The sequence below is a fragment of the Pteropus medius genome, unplaced genomic scaffold (genome assembly GCF_902729225.1).
Source record: "Pteropus medius unplaced genomic scaffold, Ma_sr-lr_union100, whole genome shotgun sequence".
NCBI lineage: Eukaryota > Metazoa > Chordata > Mammalia > Chiroptera > Pteropodidae > Pteropus > Pteropus medius.
The window spans coordinates 558,468-574,952 of record NW_024351647.1 but is presented as its reverse complement, the minus strand read 5'-3'; the positions used below and the strand labels follow the sequence as shown (position 1 = coordinate 574,952).

The 16,485-nt window shown below is 49.1% G+C and overlaps 1 protein-coding gene and 1 pseudogene across 1 annotated transcript; both read left to right on the top strand.

Moving 5' to 3' along the window:
• SPINT1 (serine peptidase inhibitor, Kunitz type 1) lies at positions 1–10,735 on the top strand. Its single transcript, XM_039843857.1, is given in 11 exon segments — positions 1–493; positions 6,998–7,125; positions 7,324–7,468; positions 7,563–7,733; positions 7,900–7,926; positions 8,273–8,398; positions 8,515–8,565; positions 9,523–9,693; positions 9,918–9,965; positions 10,375–10,488; positions 10,491–10,735. Coding segments are annotated over 11 exon segments (1,539 nt in total). The 5' UTR covers positions 1–36; the 3' UTR covers positions 10,592–10,735.
• On the top strand, positions 8,987–9,105 carry LOC120587286 (uncharacterized; annotated as a pseudogene).
• Positions 10,736–16,485: the final 5,750 nt, after the last annotated feature.

Below are 16,485 nucleotides of genomic sequence, written 5' to 3'. Positions count from 1 at the left end.
CCAGTGAGGAGGAGGGCGACGGCCACTGGGAAGACGATGGCTGGCGCCCAGCTCTCCCAGACCCGCATCCCAGCGGTCGCCCTGTGGCTCCTGTGCGCTCTCGGCCTCCCTGACACCGATGCGGGGCCGCCTCCCATGCCCCCCGCGCTGCGGACTGGAGACGCCTGTCTGGACCGCTTTACCCCCGGGGTGTTCGCTTTCGTGCTCAACACCGAAGCCTCAGTCAGCAACGGGGCCACCTTCCTGGGATCCCCCACCGTGCGCCGCGGCCGCGACTGCGTGCGCGCCTGTTGCACCACGGAGAACTGCAACCTAGCGCTGGTGGAGCTGCAGCCCAAGGGAGGGGAGGACGCTATCGCCGCCTGCTTCCTCTTCAACTGCCTTTACGAGCAGAACTTCGTGTGCAAGTTCGCGCCCAGGGAGGGCTTCATCAACTACCTCACGCGCGAGGTTTACCACTCCTACCGCGAACTGCGGACCCAGGGCTTTGGAGGTAAGGAGCGGGTGCGGGGATGGATTGGTTTGGGGAGACTCAGAAAAGGGGCTGGTTATAGAGTCCTGGGAGAGGCAAGCATCAGAAGAGAGTTAATGAGAAGAGTCCCGTTCTACCCCTACTCCTCCTTAGAAGTAAGTAGTATAAACAGTAAAGGACAGGCTAGGTGAGCGGGGAGGGGTGACATCTTAAAGCCCAGACTTGCTCCTGAATTCAGGGTGTTGAGTAAGCTGGTGTTCTGGGATGTGTGTATGGGATGGAGGGTGTAGCTCCTCAGGATTCTTCACTTCTGGCCCTGATATGCCTGGTGACTAGTGCCTCCCCCCCACCCCGCCACTGGCCAAGTTCGGTCAGAGGCACCTTGAGGCCCTGTCAAGTGACCCTGGTGAAGCAGAGTCTCCTCCTCCCTCCACTGCTGGACTTGGGACTGGTTAGCGTCTTTCTCTAAACAACCCCCCACCCCACCCCATCTTTTGGCCTTTGGTGGTCTGGGGAAAACTGCCAGACTCCAGAGGCTAAAGAACAAGATCAGTCTGAGGTTGACCCAAAAGGGGACAGGGCCTGTTGGGGCAGCATTAGTAGCCAGAGGCTCTGGGGTGGGCGGGCGGGGCAAGAAGGGGTTGGGTGAGTCAGCCCACTGGTGTATATACTTGGTGGGGGGAATGTCAGCTGTCCAGACAGGTGTGTGAGCATGTGAGCCAGGCAGGGCTCTCTTTCCCTGCTTAAATGTGGTAGCCAAGTTGTCTGCTCACCTTGTTTACTTCCGGGGATAAGAGCAAAGTGGGGGCCTAGACTCCTCCTCTTTACTCCTGGGCCCTTCCAGAGACCTTTGTTCTCTGTTCTCTCCACCTGCTGTTCTGGCCAGGTGGGACTCCAGGACAGGGATGGGTCACAACTGATAACCTCTCTTAGCACTTTATAGCTTACTGATTGCTGTGACACTCGACCTCTCACTGAGGCATCACCTCTCACTGAGGCATCGTGACCACTCCTGAAAATTGTGCTATTAGTAGTCATCCCACTTTTCAGGTTAGGAAACTGACTCCCATGTTAAACAATTTGTCCGAAATAACACTGACCATAAATGGTAGACCTGGGACTCAACTCTAGGCAGAACCTCTAAAAGTCCTGTGCTGTTTTTCACACAAGACAACCTTTTCTGGAAGAAACCTGTCTCTGACCCAAGACAGCCCAGTGGGTAACATAACCAGAGTATGGGAGTAGTTTCAATTCTGAAAAGCGAAGAAAGGACCTCCTTCTCCAGCCTTTTCCTGAGCCAATGTCTCTCCCAGGTTAAGGGCCCACTCTTCTCCCTATCCTTCCAGTAGCTCTCTGGGATCTCTGAGGAGATTCCAGGAATGGGTACCATCTCCTGGCCAGGCTGGGCCATCAAGTCCCACTGGGCCAAGGCCTGAGCCTGTTCCGCAAGGAAGTAGCAGAGAGTGTAGGTGGTGATGACTCTAATTGACCTGAGCTGTCGGTGCCCTTCCTGCTTTGACAGAGGCCCCATGGGAGTCTCACTCCTATGCCAGTAGTTAAAACTCTGAGGTCTGGTCAATGAGCAGAGCTGAATGGGGCCACATGGTCTCGGGACCAGCCTTCTTCATCTAGAAATCCCCAAATTGGCTTGTTTGGCACAAGACAGGGTAGAGTGGGGATTTCCTGCACATTGAGGGAACTGGGTAGGACTTGGGCTGAGTGTAAGCTCCAGGCCATTTTCAGGGTGTTGCAGTGCTTTGGGGAGTGGGAAAGCTGTGTGGTGTCAAGGAATCCATTTTTAGCTAAGTCCAACTAGAGAGGTGTGGGGTGGGTAAGAGCAGGATAAGCAAGGTGGGCTGGTGCTCAGGGCTTTTAAACCTTTGTTTCTTGTATTAAGTGGAGAAATCCTCCCCAGGATGAGTTTGTTCCCCTTTCCCTGCCTTTGGCCAGGCCAGTCTAGTCCAGATTCCTGTGGCCTCCTGAGCACCCTGCTCCTTCCTTTTCTCCTGCCCTCCCCCTCTTTCTGTTGGAGGAGTGGCTTAGAAGGTGGAGGTGCTGTTTGCCGGGAGATGTTCTGGGGCCTGGCAGCTGGGGGAGGGACTGGCTTTATTACCACTCTGGCCCTTTGCTCTCTTGGGGGAGGGAAGAAGAGAGTGGTAGGGCAGGGCATTTGCCCCTTGCTCCTGGGTACTGGAGCTTAGAGAGGACCAGCTCTGTGGGGGTAGACATTGCTGATTTGGCCCAACATCTGATACATCACTCTGACTGCCACTTCCACCTTGGGGGCTGATGCGGGGCTAGCTTGTCTGTCTGCTAGGTAGACTGCCAAGAAGTCTGTCTCCTCCTTTCAGACAACTGATTACTTTCTGAAAAATGCAAGGAGAGAGGAACAGGCCCATCCCAGCTCCCTGTCTCTTTTGCTTTGTCTCTCAGAGGTCCCCTTAGGGCTGGCCTATGTTGGCCCTCTCCTGATCTCCAGCCAAGCCAGGGATTGGTTCCAGACAAGTATTTTCATTTTCTGATCTCCTGGTCTTATTTTCCCTCAATCCTTGAAACCCAGATCTTCTTTTCTCATTCTTGTATACATCTGCAGCATTTGACATGTTTCTCTGTGGAAGCTCTGCCCTCCCATCCCCTTGCTGTCACTGTGTGTCCTGGTCTTCCCACCTCCCTCTCTGACCACCCCGTGTGAGCCCTGCATTGTACCTGCTTTCTCTGCCTCATCGAAGAGGAATCCCTGTGACTCAGCCTCCAGTTCTTATCTATTTACCTTCTCTTCTTCCTTTGAATTCACTCTTACATTGGACATACTCTCTGTAGAGCCTCTGTGGAGGGCAGTTTGGTAATATCTATCAAAGCTGTCAATGTATATGACCGCAGCACAATTCCACTTGTAGGAATTCATTTTGCAGCTATACTTAGGCATGTGTAGAACAATTTACCAGCCAGTTGTTTGCTGTAGCATTGTTTATAACAGCAAAGAATGGGAAGATCTTGATGTCTGTCAATATATCCTATAAACAAATCTTGCAATAAATAAATTGGATACTGTGATGAATTTAAAAATAATAATAAACCCTGAGGCAGTATGGTTTAGTTCTTAGTAGGGAGGGAGGAAGAAGGGTGGATGGATCTAAAGAGGAGACTGGTGGACTGGTTAAATAAGTTGTAAATTATGGTATATTCATACAATAAGTACCATGCAACCAAAAAAAGAGGGGAGGACTCTGCATTGCTATGGAATTATTTCTAAGATATATTATGAGAAAAGAACTTGCATGCTTATGAATGCAATACTACCTTGATATTTACTCACACACATATGACTTGATGCCTCTAGAAAGAGGAACCTGGGGGTTAAGAGGAAGAGGGACTTGATTCTCATTACCCTTTTGTACTTTTTGAATTTTATATCATGTACATCAGTGGTCCCCAACCTTTTTGGCATCAGGGACTGGTGCTCCTATGAGAATCTAACGCCTGATCTGAGGTGGAATTGAAGCAGTGATGCTAACGCTGGGGAGCAGCAGCAAATACAGATGAAGTTTCATTGGCTTGCCTGCTATGTGTCCTGGTTCCTAACAGACCACAGATTGGTACCCGTCCTGTGCCTAGGGGTTAGGGACCCCTGATATCTATGTATAACCTAAGCTAAAAACAAAACCCCCGAGATTATAAAAGTGGTCAAAATTACATTTCTAAGAAGATGAGTGATCTGCAGCATGGTGTTTCAGAGAGAGAATGAACTGTAGAGTCAGAGAGAACAGGGTTCAAATCCCAGCTCTGCTGTGTAGAAACTGAGTGGCCCTGGGTAAGTCATTTAACCTCTGTGGTGTCAATTTTCTCATCTGGAAAGAGGGGCGAGAATGCAGTTGTGGCAGGGTAGTTGGGAAGGTAGGTGATGTAGATCAGGGGTCAGCAAACCTTCTGTAAAGTTTCAGATGATAAATATTTTAGGCTTTGGGGACCTATAGTCTCTGTCATAACTACTCAGTTCTGCTGTTGTAACGTGAAAGCAGCCATCCACAATATGTAACTGAGTAGGCAAGATTTGTTGGACACAAATTTGAATTTTAAATACTTTTCACTTGTCACAAATACTATTCTTTTGAATTTTTTCAACCATTTAAAAATGTACCAGATGGTGGGCTGGATTTGGCTGTGGGCCATCATTTGCCAAACCCCGATGTAGATGATGCAGGTAAAATACTTAGCATGGTACCAAGTACACATCCAAAAGTGGCAGCTTTGTTAACAATTATGACTCCAGATCTATCTCCAATCCTGGCCTCCCTGGAGCTCCTACTGCAAATTTCTCCTCTGGATGGTCATCCCTCCCTCAAATTTAAGTTCTCTGTGACCGAATCCACACATTTCCACTGGTTCCTCTTCTTCCTGTGCCCTGGCTCTTTCTCCCCAGTTCTCAGCATCCATCAGGCACAGAAGCCTAAAGCATCTGCCCAGCATTGTTTCTTGCATCCTTTTTCCATTCCCCTAGCTGTCCCTTAATTCAGACCACTCCCGTTGCATCTGCCCTGACCCACTTGCACTGGTCCACTCACCAGCCTCCTTGGTCCATTCCAAACATGGATAAACAGCTGCTGCCCAGAGCTCAGGAGTGCCTCTCCTAGCCAGGCCCTTGGTCTCTGCCCTAGCACTCCTGGACCTTGATCATGCATCTAGGAGGTCAATGTCTGGTGCAGCCAGGACTTCTAGGACTCTACACCACTTCCCATGGCCAGTATCTGTCCCCTTCATGTACCACTCGTTGTTACCACTCGCGCTGTGTCCACATGCCCTGGCCCAGCATTTAGGACCCTTTGAGGTCTGTTCAGGCCAGTTGGTCTCAGTGTTACCAAACAGGCCTTGCAAATTTCCAACTCCTTGCTTTGGCTCCTCATATTTTCTGTAGTCACCAACAACAGCACATTTTTCACCACAACCGAACAAATAAAAACAAAACGAAAAAAAAATCAAGAAATCTTTTCTCCCTTCTCCAGAAAGTTTTTCCTTATTTCTGTAGTCTGTGAGAGCCTTTCCATTCTCTGAATGTCCCCTTCCTTATCCTGTACACATACAGCATACTGCTTCATCTCGTTGGGTCTTTTCTCCCATGTCATTTCATGTCATTGGGTCTTATTTACCCAACTGGACCGTAATCTCCTCAAGGACAGCATATTAATTTTCTGTGGCTGCTGTAATTATTACAAAGTGGGTGACTTAAAACAACAGAAATGTATAGTCTCACAGTTCTAGAGGCTGGAAATCCAAAATCAAGGTGATGGCAGGACCACGTTCCCTCTGAAGACCCCAGGGGAGAATCCATCCTTGCCTCTTCCAATCTCTGGTGGCTCCAGGTATTTCTTGGTTTGTGGCTGCATAACTCCATTCTCCGCCTCTGTTTTCACACAGCCTTTTCTTTTCCTTTTTTTTCCCCTCTAGTTACTCCCCCACTTCCACCCCTGACCTATGGATGTTGCCAGTTTCCCTTTAAGAACTGGATCTCTGAAGGCAGGGCGTCTCCTCCCACATGCTCCCTGGTGCCCTGGAGGCCCAGGGCTGCACCTGGGGTACGAACCCAAGACCTTCTGCGAGTAAAACAGACATGCTAACCACTACACTATGCAGTCACCCCCCACACAGCCTTTTCTTCCTTCACTCTATGTGCTCCTCTTCTGTCTTTTATAAAGACACTCATCATTGAATTTAGCACCTACCCAGGCTAATCCAAATGGTCTCATGTGGAAATGCTTAACTCAATTACTTCTGCAAAGACCTTTTTCCAAATAAGGTCACATTCACGGGTTCTGGAGGTTAGACATGGACGTATATGTTGGGGGAATCACCATTCAACCCTCTACAGGCAGGAATCCTGCTTTGTGCTTGTTTCATCTCCAGCCTCTAACTGAGATGGGGGTGAGGGGGTCCCTCAGGCACAGGCACTGTCTGAGGGAGAGCATGGTTACCTCGGGCCCTCTCATAACTGGAGGCAGAGTCTGAGGTGGCAGAGGCACCCTCTCCTTGTGGCCACTCACCCTGGGACACCAAGACTTGCCACATTGCTACCTGGAGACTCTGTGCTTAAGGCTTCTATCAGCAGCAGTTGGGCAGCAGAGAGAAGTGATGGGTGTTAATTACACGCTTACTTATTTGGCTTTTCACAAATATTGTTACTTTAACTTTTTTAAGCAATTAGTATAAGACCTGATTATTGTAGAATATAAGAATAAGCTCCCGCTAAATATATACGTATATATTTCTTTCCTAAATGGTATCAGATGGCACATGCTATTCAGTAATTTATTTCAGAGAGTAGGTTTTACAACATAAAAATGTCTTTAATATACCAAAGACAATATATCTAAATAGAGAACAAGAATATGGTTTGGTTACGGGCTCCCGCCTGATTCCCATGTTGGTTGCCGAGCCTTAGATTGGTCTAAGTGTGACCCATACTGCCCCCTGCCCCCAGGAGAGATCTAGTCCATTCAGTGACAGTTGACCTTACCTCACCTTCTGTCCCAGGGTCCCGGATCCCCAAGGTCTGGGCAGGCATAGACTTGAAGGTACAGCCCCAAGAACCTGTGGTGCTGAAGGGTGTGGAGAACACAGACTGGCACTTACTGCAGGGTGACACGGACGTCAGGGTAGAGGTGAGACACTGGGCTGGCTCCCTGACCCCACTTCAGCTCTCCAGGGCTCCCTTTCTTTCTGGCCAAGGTGGACAGAAGCTGAGGATACATTTAATACCAAATGCCTCTGCTCTCCCAGGCGGGTTGTGTGGCTGGGAGGGCCTGGGGCAGCCCAAGGGCATCAGGGGGTCCCAGACTAATGGCTACTTCTATGTATAGAGGAATGATCCAGACCAGGTGGAGCTGTGGGGACTCAAAGAAGGTATCTACAAATTCCAGCATGCAATGGCCAGCTTAGACCAGCCAGAGAGCATGACCAACGTCACGATCACAGTCACCGTGCTGTCCACCAAGCAGACAGAAGGTGAGGGGAAGGGTGGAGAGGCAGCATCTGGAGCCACCCGCCCCCTCTGTTCATTGGCCCCTTTGGCCCCCCTCACAAGCTTTATTCCCCCCAGACTATTGCCTCGTACCCAAAAAAGTGGGCCGCTGCCGTGGTTCCTTCCCCCGCTGGTATTACAACTCCACAGAACAGATCTGCAAAAGTTTCGTTTATGGAGGTTGCTTGGGCAACAAGAACAATTACCTTCGGGAAGAAGAATGCAAACTAGCCTGCCACAATGTACAAGGTAGGCCTTTGCTGGGTAGCTTTGAGGCTCAGGTGACTTTCCTCCAGGGCGAGTGGTCTCTTCACCAATCAGGGAAGTGGGCATGAGAGTCCCCTATTCTCTGTCAGCACATCCTTGCTGAGGCCTGGCGCTGCCTCCTCTCACTTCTCTGTTTTCTCTTCCCCAGGCCCTTCCATAGAAAGGAACCATCCAGGTGGGCTTTGCTTCTTTTCCTATTCCCTTCACCCTTGCCAGGTCTCCAGCCCATAACATGTCCCTGCCCTTGACCAAGCTGCTTTTGCCCAACCCATTCCTACTCTCATAGTATGTGAAAGGACCACAAGCACCCCACCCCTTGCAGCCTAGCATCCATCTATCAGGATATCTGCCCAGTTTGTGTATAGAAGGGTATGGATTGGGGGGGTGGGATGAGAAGGAAACAGGACATGTCATGATGCTGTGTTGGGGTAGAGAGGGCCATGTAGATGGTGGACCCTTGGTACTTTCTGGCCTCTGCTGGAGCCTGACCTTACCCCCTAACCCATCCTGCCTCCACCCAGTGTGCTCTGGCACCTGTCACCCCGCTGAGTTCAACTGTAGCAATGGCTGCTGCATTGACAGCTTCCTGGAATGTGATGGCACTCCCGACTGCCCTGACGCCTCTGATGAGGCCACCTGTGAAAAATGTGAGGCCTGGGAGATGGAGGGGCGGTGGGCTGCAGAGGGGGAGGTCCTGACCATTTACCCTGCACCAATGAGAGACCCTTGTTGGGCCTGTGCCTCTGACCTTTCTTCTTTGCAGACACCAATAGCTTCGATGACCTTCAGAGATTTCCTTTCCCTGGTGACAAAGGTGAGATTTCCCCCAGGTATACCCTGGGTCATGGTAGATGCTGGCACTGCCATCTTCACTTATCCCATCAGCATGCCGAAAGGTTTTGCTGTGTGTGCTTGGCTGTGGGCTGTCAGCTCTCTTCTTTGGCTCTGTTTCCCAAGTATCAGCCAGCCTCTGAACACCTTCAGAAATTCATGCTCACATATCACTAAGGTGGTGTTTACTTAATTTTTTTATTAATCAATTACTTTTTTAACTTAATGTATTAAAAAGGAATTTCGCATCACTATCATAAACGGAAAGCCACTATTACATGCCACAAACTGAGATTGACTATTAAAATGAGTATAATGAAACAATGATATAAATTTTAGCTGGACATTGTTGCCCGCCAAGGCTGAGATCACGAACTGCTTTTGTTAAAAGGTAGACCATCTAAGTCTACGGCCACGCTACCCTGAACAAGCCCAATCTTGTCTGATCTCAGAAGCTAAGCAGGGTCGGGCCTGGTTAGTACTTGGATGGGAGACCACCTAGGAAGACCAGGTGCTGTAGGCGTAAAAAATAAAAAATAAATAAAAATAAGAGATTGTAAGCTGAAAAGGTCTTTGCAATCTGTGAGATCAACCAACGGTTGCCTTGCCTAATAAAAGAAAAAACGGTAGACCATCTCATGCTAGAGAGAAAACAGATCTTGACACAATCAGAAAAGCCAAAAGAAAATTGAAATAGTTATGTGAGTCAGTGTAGTTTATTGCTGGGCCTAATTGTCTAGCATTTGTCTTCTTTGCTTCTGGCAACACTGCAGATAGGCCAGATGTTTCCCGGGCCTTCAAGGTTCTCACTAAGTCACGGCCATCCTCAGCATGACATGGGTTGGGAGAGGGCTAACAGCAACCATGTGGAGCCTGGCGGTTGATAGCAGGGAAGCCCCCATGGACTCACTCACCCCTTTGCCTGCTCCTTATTACCCAGGGCACTGTGTGGACCTGCCAGACACAGGCCTCTGCAAAGAGAACATCCCACGCTGGTATTACAACCCCTTCAGTGAACGCTGTGCCCGCTTTACCTATGGTGGTTGTTATGGCAACAAGAACAACTTTGAAGAGGAACAGCAGTGTCTTAAGTCCTGTCATGGGATCTCCAGTGAGTGTCATGGCATTCGGGGGATGGAAAGATGGGGAGGGAAAAGACTTAGCTAGAGCACCTTGCTCTGTCCAAGGCCTGGGCTGGTCACATGGCCTCTTCAGAGTATCCTCAGAATACTTAAAATGGGAGTGGGAGAGGATGGCAGTGGGAGGTCTGGGGCACTTGGGAGCAGGTGAGTCTCAGCCCTTAGTATTGACTTCTCTCTCTCCCATCATTTGTAGAGAAGGATGTGTTTGGTCTTCGGCGGGAAAGCCCCATTCCCAACGTAGGTAAGCCCTGGTCTGCCCTGTTACTAATGAGTAGGTATCAACTCAAGGATCAACTACACACAGTTGGTTGTGACCACTTAAACCTGTGTTGAGAAGGATCCTGAGGTTGGCCAGAGGGACAGTCAATAGTATGGTAAGGAAGGAAGCACAGTGAAGTGCATGCTAAATGTTTGCCATCAGTCCCAGGCTTTTCCCCATGCTAACTGCAACTAGAGCAACCCAGGGCTGAGACCCCAGGCCCATTAGAATCTGTCCCACTGAATTCCCAATGGAGCCATTCAGCCGCTCATTTGCTGAACATCCTTCCACATCTGTCATCCATCTTACATTCTTTTGATACTGAGTAGGGAGTGGGCATCAAAACTGAGCAGGCCCTGAGAGCTCTTTATTTGGTCCTTTCTTCCCCCAGGCTCTGTGGAGGTGGCCATCGCAGTGCTCCTGACTACCTGCATTGTGGTGATGGTTGCCATCCTGAGTTACTGCTTCTTCAAGAACCAGAGAAAGGACTCCCACAGATACCATCATGGCCACCGCCACCCCCACCGCTACCCCCCACCAGCTCCACCATCTCCACCACCGAGGACACAGAGAACCTGGTCTATAACCATACCACTCGACCCCTCTGAGCCTGGGGCTTGCCTTGGCCCTTCAGCCTGTGGCTCTCTCCAGCTCTCACCTGGCCCTGCTTCCTCCTGTCAAGACGAGGCCTGGGCTGGTAAAGACTTTGGGATCAGACCCCTCCAGCCTGTTTCCCAGGCCCACTCTGCCTAAGAAGCCAGGGTTCTAGCCTCTCTCAGATATAGCTCAGTTAAGCTCAGGCTGCTTGTTCCTGAGAAAGCTCCAGCATCCGAGAGGAGCAGAAAACCTTTGAGCCAGGACTCCCACACACAGATGGACCTGCCTGCCTAGGATTTCAGAAGAAGTGGGAGTTTTGTTTCCTGGTCAAACCTGCCTGCCCCACACCATGGTGTTGGGAAGGGGTCTGGGTGGTGTCAGAAGCTAGAGGCCCCAACCCTGTCCTCCAGAGCTACCTCTCCCACTCTGTACAGTCCAGAGCTGGGGGAAGGTCTTCCCTATATATTTTGTGCTATACAGAGTTCTCTTTTGTTTATTTAATGCCGTGAGGGTGAATGAGAGGACAATCTGACCTCTGCTGCCTCTTCTCCTTCCCCCAGGAGAGAGCCCCAACTTGGCCTGGCCTGGCCTGGCTTGGTCTTGGACTCAGATCAGAGGTGCTCCATCCTCCCTGTACCTCCCAGGGCTCTTCAGCACCAAACCCCCAGCTGCTCCCCAACTTCCTACAGACCCCAATCCACCCACAGTGTAATAAAATGGTTTGTTCTGTGAGGCTTCTGCTTCTGCTCTGTGGGCCAGGAAAGGGACAGCTGCTTGTGGGGGAGATGTGACTGCCCAGTCCAACTGGTTCAGGCTTTGGCCACCCTGTTTAGCAGGTTTTCCCACCCTTCCCGAAACTGCCCCAGTCTTGGGTGGAGAGAAGTGCCAAGTTTGACCACCAGAGGGGAGGGGTGAGAGGGCCATAGAAGTAGGGGGCCCAGGGAAGCTGCAGTGCTGCTGTGTAGTATTTTTTCCTGGTTTGAGCCTGTCAGTAAGCCTGTTTGGTAGCTGGGGCAAGTCTTCATACCTGTGTAGCTGAGGATAGGAAGGGAAGGCACACAGGCTTGAGCCCTGGTTCTTACCCCAGCTCCCTTTAGTATGGGGGCTAGAGACAGGGGTCCCATCTGACCCAGGTCACCACTGTCTCCCCACCCTACCCAGAGAAGCCTTAGCTTCTTCACTGGGGTGTAGCTGCTCCCCAGACTTTGAGCTCCTACTAAGGAGCCTTTAGTTGAGGTATTCCACTCCCATGAACACCCCTCCCTTTTGAGCTACATCTTGGTGCAAAAAATAATAATAATAAAAATACAAAAAAAAAAAACCCTTACAATTCATTTCTTCATTCAACAACTTATTTAGTCTCCTATGTGCTGGGTACTGCTAATCATTAGAAATTCAAGTTGTTGTCTTAGCACACAGTGCTGTGATGAAGGTACTATTATCCTCACTTTACAGGTTAGGAAACTGACAGCAAAGTTGAGTTCCTAAGGTCTTAGACCTGGTATAGGAGGATTGGATTCAAATCCTATGGCTCCAGAGTCTAGTTTTACAAAAGAGACTTAAATCGTGGCAAGTGCTATACAGGAAAAAGAAAGATGGCAGTGTGAGAAGTTGGGGCTACTTTTAACTGGAGTGCAACTAAGGTAAATGTGCATGAGTTACAAATGTACAGCTCATTGAATTTCCTTCACTGCACACACCCAGGAGGTAAGAACCTAGACAGAGAAGGAGACATTCCTATCACCCCAGATGGGTTTCCTTTTGATGGCTAACTTTTTCGTACCTCTGTTTTTGTGCCTGTCCTGCTATCGGTCCAGACCACCTCCCGCTTTCTCATCTTTCAGCCTAAGCTCAAGTTTCCCCCTCCCCTCTTTAATTCCACCCCGCATCCATCCCTGACCTATAGATCTTGCCATTTCCCTCTCTGAAGGCGGGGTGTCTCCTCCCACAGGCTGGGGAGCACACTCAGGGCCTGGCATGGTCCGTGGCTCCACGTGGGGCGCAAACCCAGTACCTTCTGCATGTAAAGCAGATGTGCTAACCACTATGGAGCCACCCCTTAAGCTCAAGTTCTTATTCCCTCCTGCACACATCCAGGTGGGAGGCACTCCCTGCTTCACATTTATGTCTGTTAACAGGACCCTGAGCACAGAGCGCTCTCTTTTCCTTTCTGTTTACTACCTGTCTTCCTGCTGGGTTGAGCTCCTGGAGACACAGGTGGTATCTTAGTCATATCTGGGTCTCCAGCAGGCCACACTCCCTCTATGACCTTAGTAAATGGTAGTGGTTCACTACATGTTGAATAGATGGCAGGGAGTCAGACTCCAAACCCTGCTTTGGCTATCACCGTTTCATAGGGCACTGTATTTTTGCTTCCTGCTTTACTAGCCACTCATCCAACTTTCAAGGCTCAAAACAGCCTCGCTCCCTCCCCTGGTCACACCAACACTGTCAATCAGTCAACTCCCATCAACCTTTGATTTTCTAAGAGCACTTCCAGGGCGGAAGTGATTACGCATTAAATTTTGCATCCTAATTCCTAGATCAGTGATCGACATAGAATAAGTGCTTAATAAGTGTCTGTTGGACCAAAGGGAACATCCTCCTCTTAGGGAGGGGTGAAGATGAAGTGAGACCTTGCAGGCAAAAACCCCAGTAAGATCCTCTGGGATGGAGGCACGGCTGAGTCACCTTCGGCAGAAAGAGTTGGAATCGCGCAGCGGCCCCTAGGGGGCGCGCTCAACGCCACTGGGCGCTATGTTCCTTGCTGCAAGGATTTGAGCCGAGTGTCCCAAGCAGGTGTCAGATGTGAAGCAATGAAAGCTGAGATGCAGCCCCTGCTTTCCTGGAGTTACACCCTGGAGTCCTGGTAGAAGGAATGCAAATACTGTAACAAAACAATTTGGTTCCCAAACTGCTCGTCTCTGTGACTTCCCCAGCTGTCCTCTGTCTATCCTCACCCAAATGACTCCCTTTCAGAAACTCATGCCTCCATTCCTTTGCACAGGCAGTTAGTTGCCTCTACCTCAAATGCATTTTACCCTTGGAAAGCTCCCACTTACCCCACGATCCAGCTCAGAAAACCTCTGTTTCGCCATTCTGTTATACGGTACACAGCTCTGCTGCATACACATGGCCCATGTAATATATGTCCATCCTTATGTGGTTGAGGCTCCTCAGGGCAGGGATGGGGTCTTATTTATCTCAGCATCTCCCATTTTGGTGGATATGAGGTATCAGACAAACGGCTATTGAAGAAAGAAGAGGTTGGTCAAGTCATACATATTAAGAAGGAGATTGAGAAATGGCTTCCCGGAGGAAGTATAAAATGAGAAGAGCAGATGGGTGTCGGTGTTCCAGGCATAACAAAATCATAGTGAGCAAAAGCTGGGCATGGATCTTGTTTTGTTTGGGGAGCAGCAAGCTGCTCAGTTTGACTCAAGCACTGAGAGGGAAAGCTGGGAAGTTGGTGGGTAGAGGCTACATGGGTGGGCGCTTGAGGATCTGAGCAGGGGAAAGGGTGATCCAAAGTCAGCTTTAAGGAATAGACAGAAAAGCAAGCCTTACCACTGGATGTCACACCACAAGGAGAGGGAAAGAGGGAGGAAACTACACCCAGTAAATCAGGAAGAGTAACCTATGCGAAGTACATAATAGATGTGTAGTAAAGGCTAGTTGAAAAGTTGCACCCGGCAGCCTACAAGCATACTTTGACCCAAACAGTGGTTTCTTTAATTAGTTACCAACATTTAAAGAGTTGGGAAACTTCATTTTTAAAAATTGTATTTCTAGCTTCTTGTGAAAAGGGGAAGAATGGCAATCTGGGACCCACATTCCTGCAGTAATGCAGGTGCTGAGTTCGGTCTTCTTGAGCTGGGCAGATGCTAACCCATCCACAGCCCCCATCCAGCCTCCTGCTCCCAGATAATCAACTTTGGGATTCCTGTCATCTTATTCCTTATAACCCATCCTGTTTTCCTCATATTGGGGAGTTTTCTCAAATCTATTTGCCCTAATAGTTCAAACAAACACTGTCAAAAACTGCATTGTTTTTCCCAAACCCATCCCTGCCCACTTAAACAAACAGCCCTGAATGAGGAGTGGTTTGCCCTATTGCACAAAACCACTCCCTTCCCCACCCAAACGGAGCTCACCTAAAGCCTGGGAAAGCACTTTTCGGCTACCCCTGGGAGGGGTTGTCATCAATAGCGCCACCTGGAAGCCGCAAACCCGGAAGCCCAGCTTCAGCCCAGAGGGTGGCCCAAACTCTCCCACGGGCTGTCTGAGAAAGCCTGCCTGTCCTTTTCCCACCTGCAGTGGCTCCTGGAGGTTCTATCAGCGGAACCCAGAACCAAGAAGACCAAGAAAATTAACTGGGAAAGAAATGTAGAGGTCCCTTGTCATGGGGCAAAAAAAAAAAAAAAGGACTATGTTTAAAATGACAAAACAAAACAGAACTAAACAAAGATCTTTTCCCAAACGTCCATAGTGTTATCTCTCATGATAAATTATAGGTGGTTTTCGTTTTCTTCTTCTTTTGTCCACCTGCATTTTCTAAATTGTCTATAATGAATATCCATTGCTTTTGGAATAAGAAAAAGTTAACTTTTGAACAAGTATTCAGACATATTTCAGAAAGAAACAAATCATCAGACTATGAAGTTCTGAGATGGGATAGAAACAGTGAGGATAGAAAAGAAGAGAAAGCTTCTGGAGATTTGGGGAAGGGAAAAATTCAAAGACTTGGTGACCAGAATACACAGAGGGAGAGCCTGAGTCAGTGGACCCTCCAGGTTTTCTGTCCTGGGAGTCTGGATGGATGGCAGTGCGACCAACAGAAACAGGACTGCATGGAGGAAGGGCAACCTTAGGAGAACAAGACAGAAGGTGAGGGGTACCAGGTACCAGATGAAAACTGGTTTTATTGATTTTATTGTTGTTTTGTTGTGTTTGCTTATGCCTTGCCTTACTGGGGAAGGATTTAGAGGCAGCTTAAAAGGGACTATAGGTTATGACATAACATGAATATAGAGTAGGAACAAGATAAAAAAAAAAAAAGAGCAAGAAGGAACATAAAATTGGGTCAGGAACAAGGCAAAAACATGAGTTTTGTAGTCTTTGGGCCATATAGTTAGCTCTGAGTGTTATATCTGCAATGCAACCTGGTGAGGCCTGAACACTCTAGAGGTGAGGGTTCCATGGTTGGTGGAGAGAATCAAGCTCCTGGATTTGGGAGTAGCCACATAAAGATGAAACAGAGGAGTGGAGAGATTACTGTGAGAGAAGCAGAGCAGACCTAGAGAGGAGAGAGCAGAAAGTGAGGATAGAGCCTCTTCTTGGAGGAAGGGAAAGCAGAGGAGGTTTGGTCAGAGGAGTGACAGGAGACCCAAGAAGAGAGAAGTTCAAAGACTGCTAGAGTCAGGAAGGAGGGAGGTGGGGATATGGGGTTGACTGATCATCATGGATCATTGTGAGGGCAGTGGTAGTGGAGGAGCCTGGTGGAAACCTATGGGGCTGGGAGGCAGTTGGGGCGGAGGCCGTAAAGGGGAAGGGAATAAGAGCCAGCACCCTTACCACCGAGAGCTGTGGGTTTAGGGGAGGCCTGCGCTGAGTTTTACTCATAGAGAGAGAGGCTGAAGGTACAAGGGACAATCAAACACTGATGGAGTACAAGATTATATTGTCGACCCAATAACTTACTTGGGATTGTCTTTCTAGTGAATTTTCTCTGACCACTTATCCTCTCCTGCCTGATACCCTTTGTAATCAGTTTATGACCTTGGGTTAATTAGGCTGACGAGGGTTAGTCAGTGGCCCCCAGAAAGGACCTATAGTGATCTATGAAAAGTAAAGGACTTGGACTAGATGACAGAATCTTTTCTACCCACAAATTATGATGTCGACC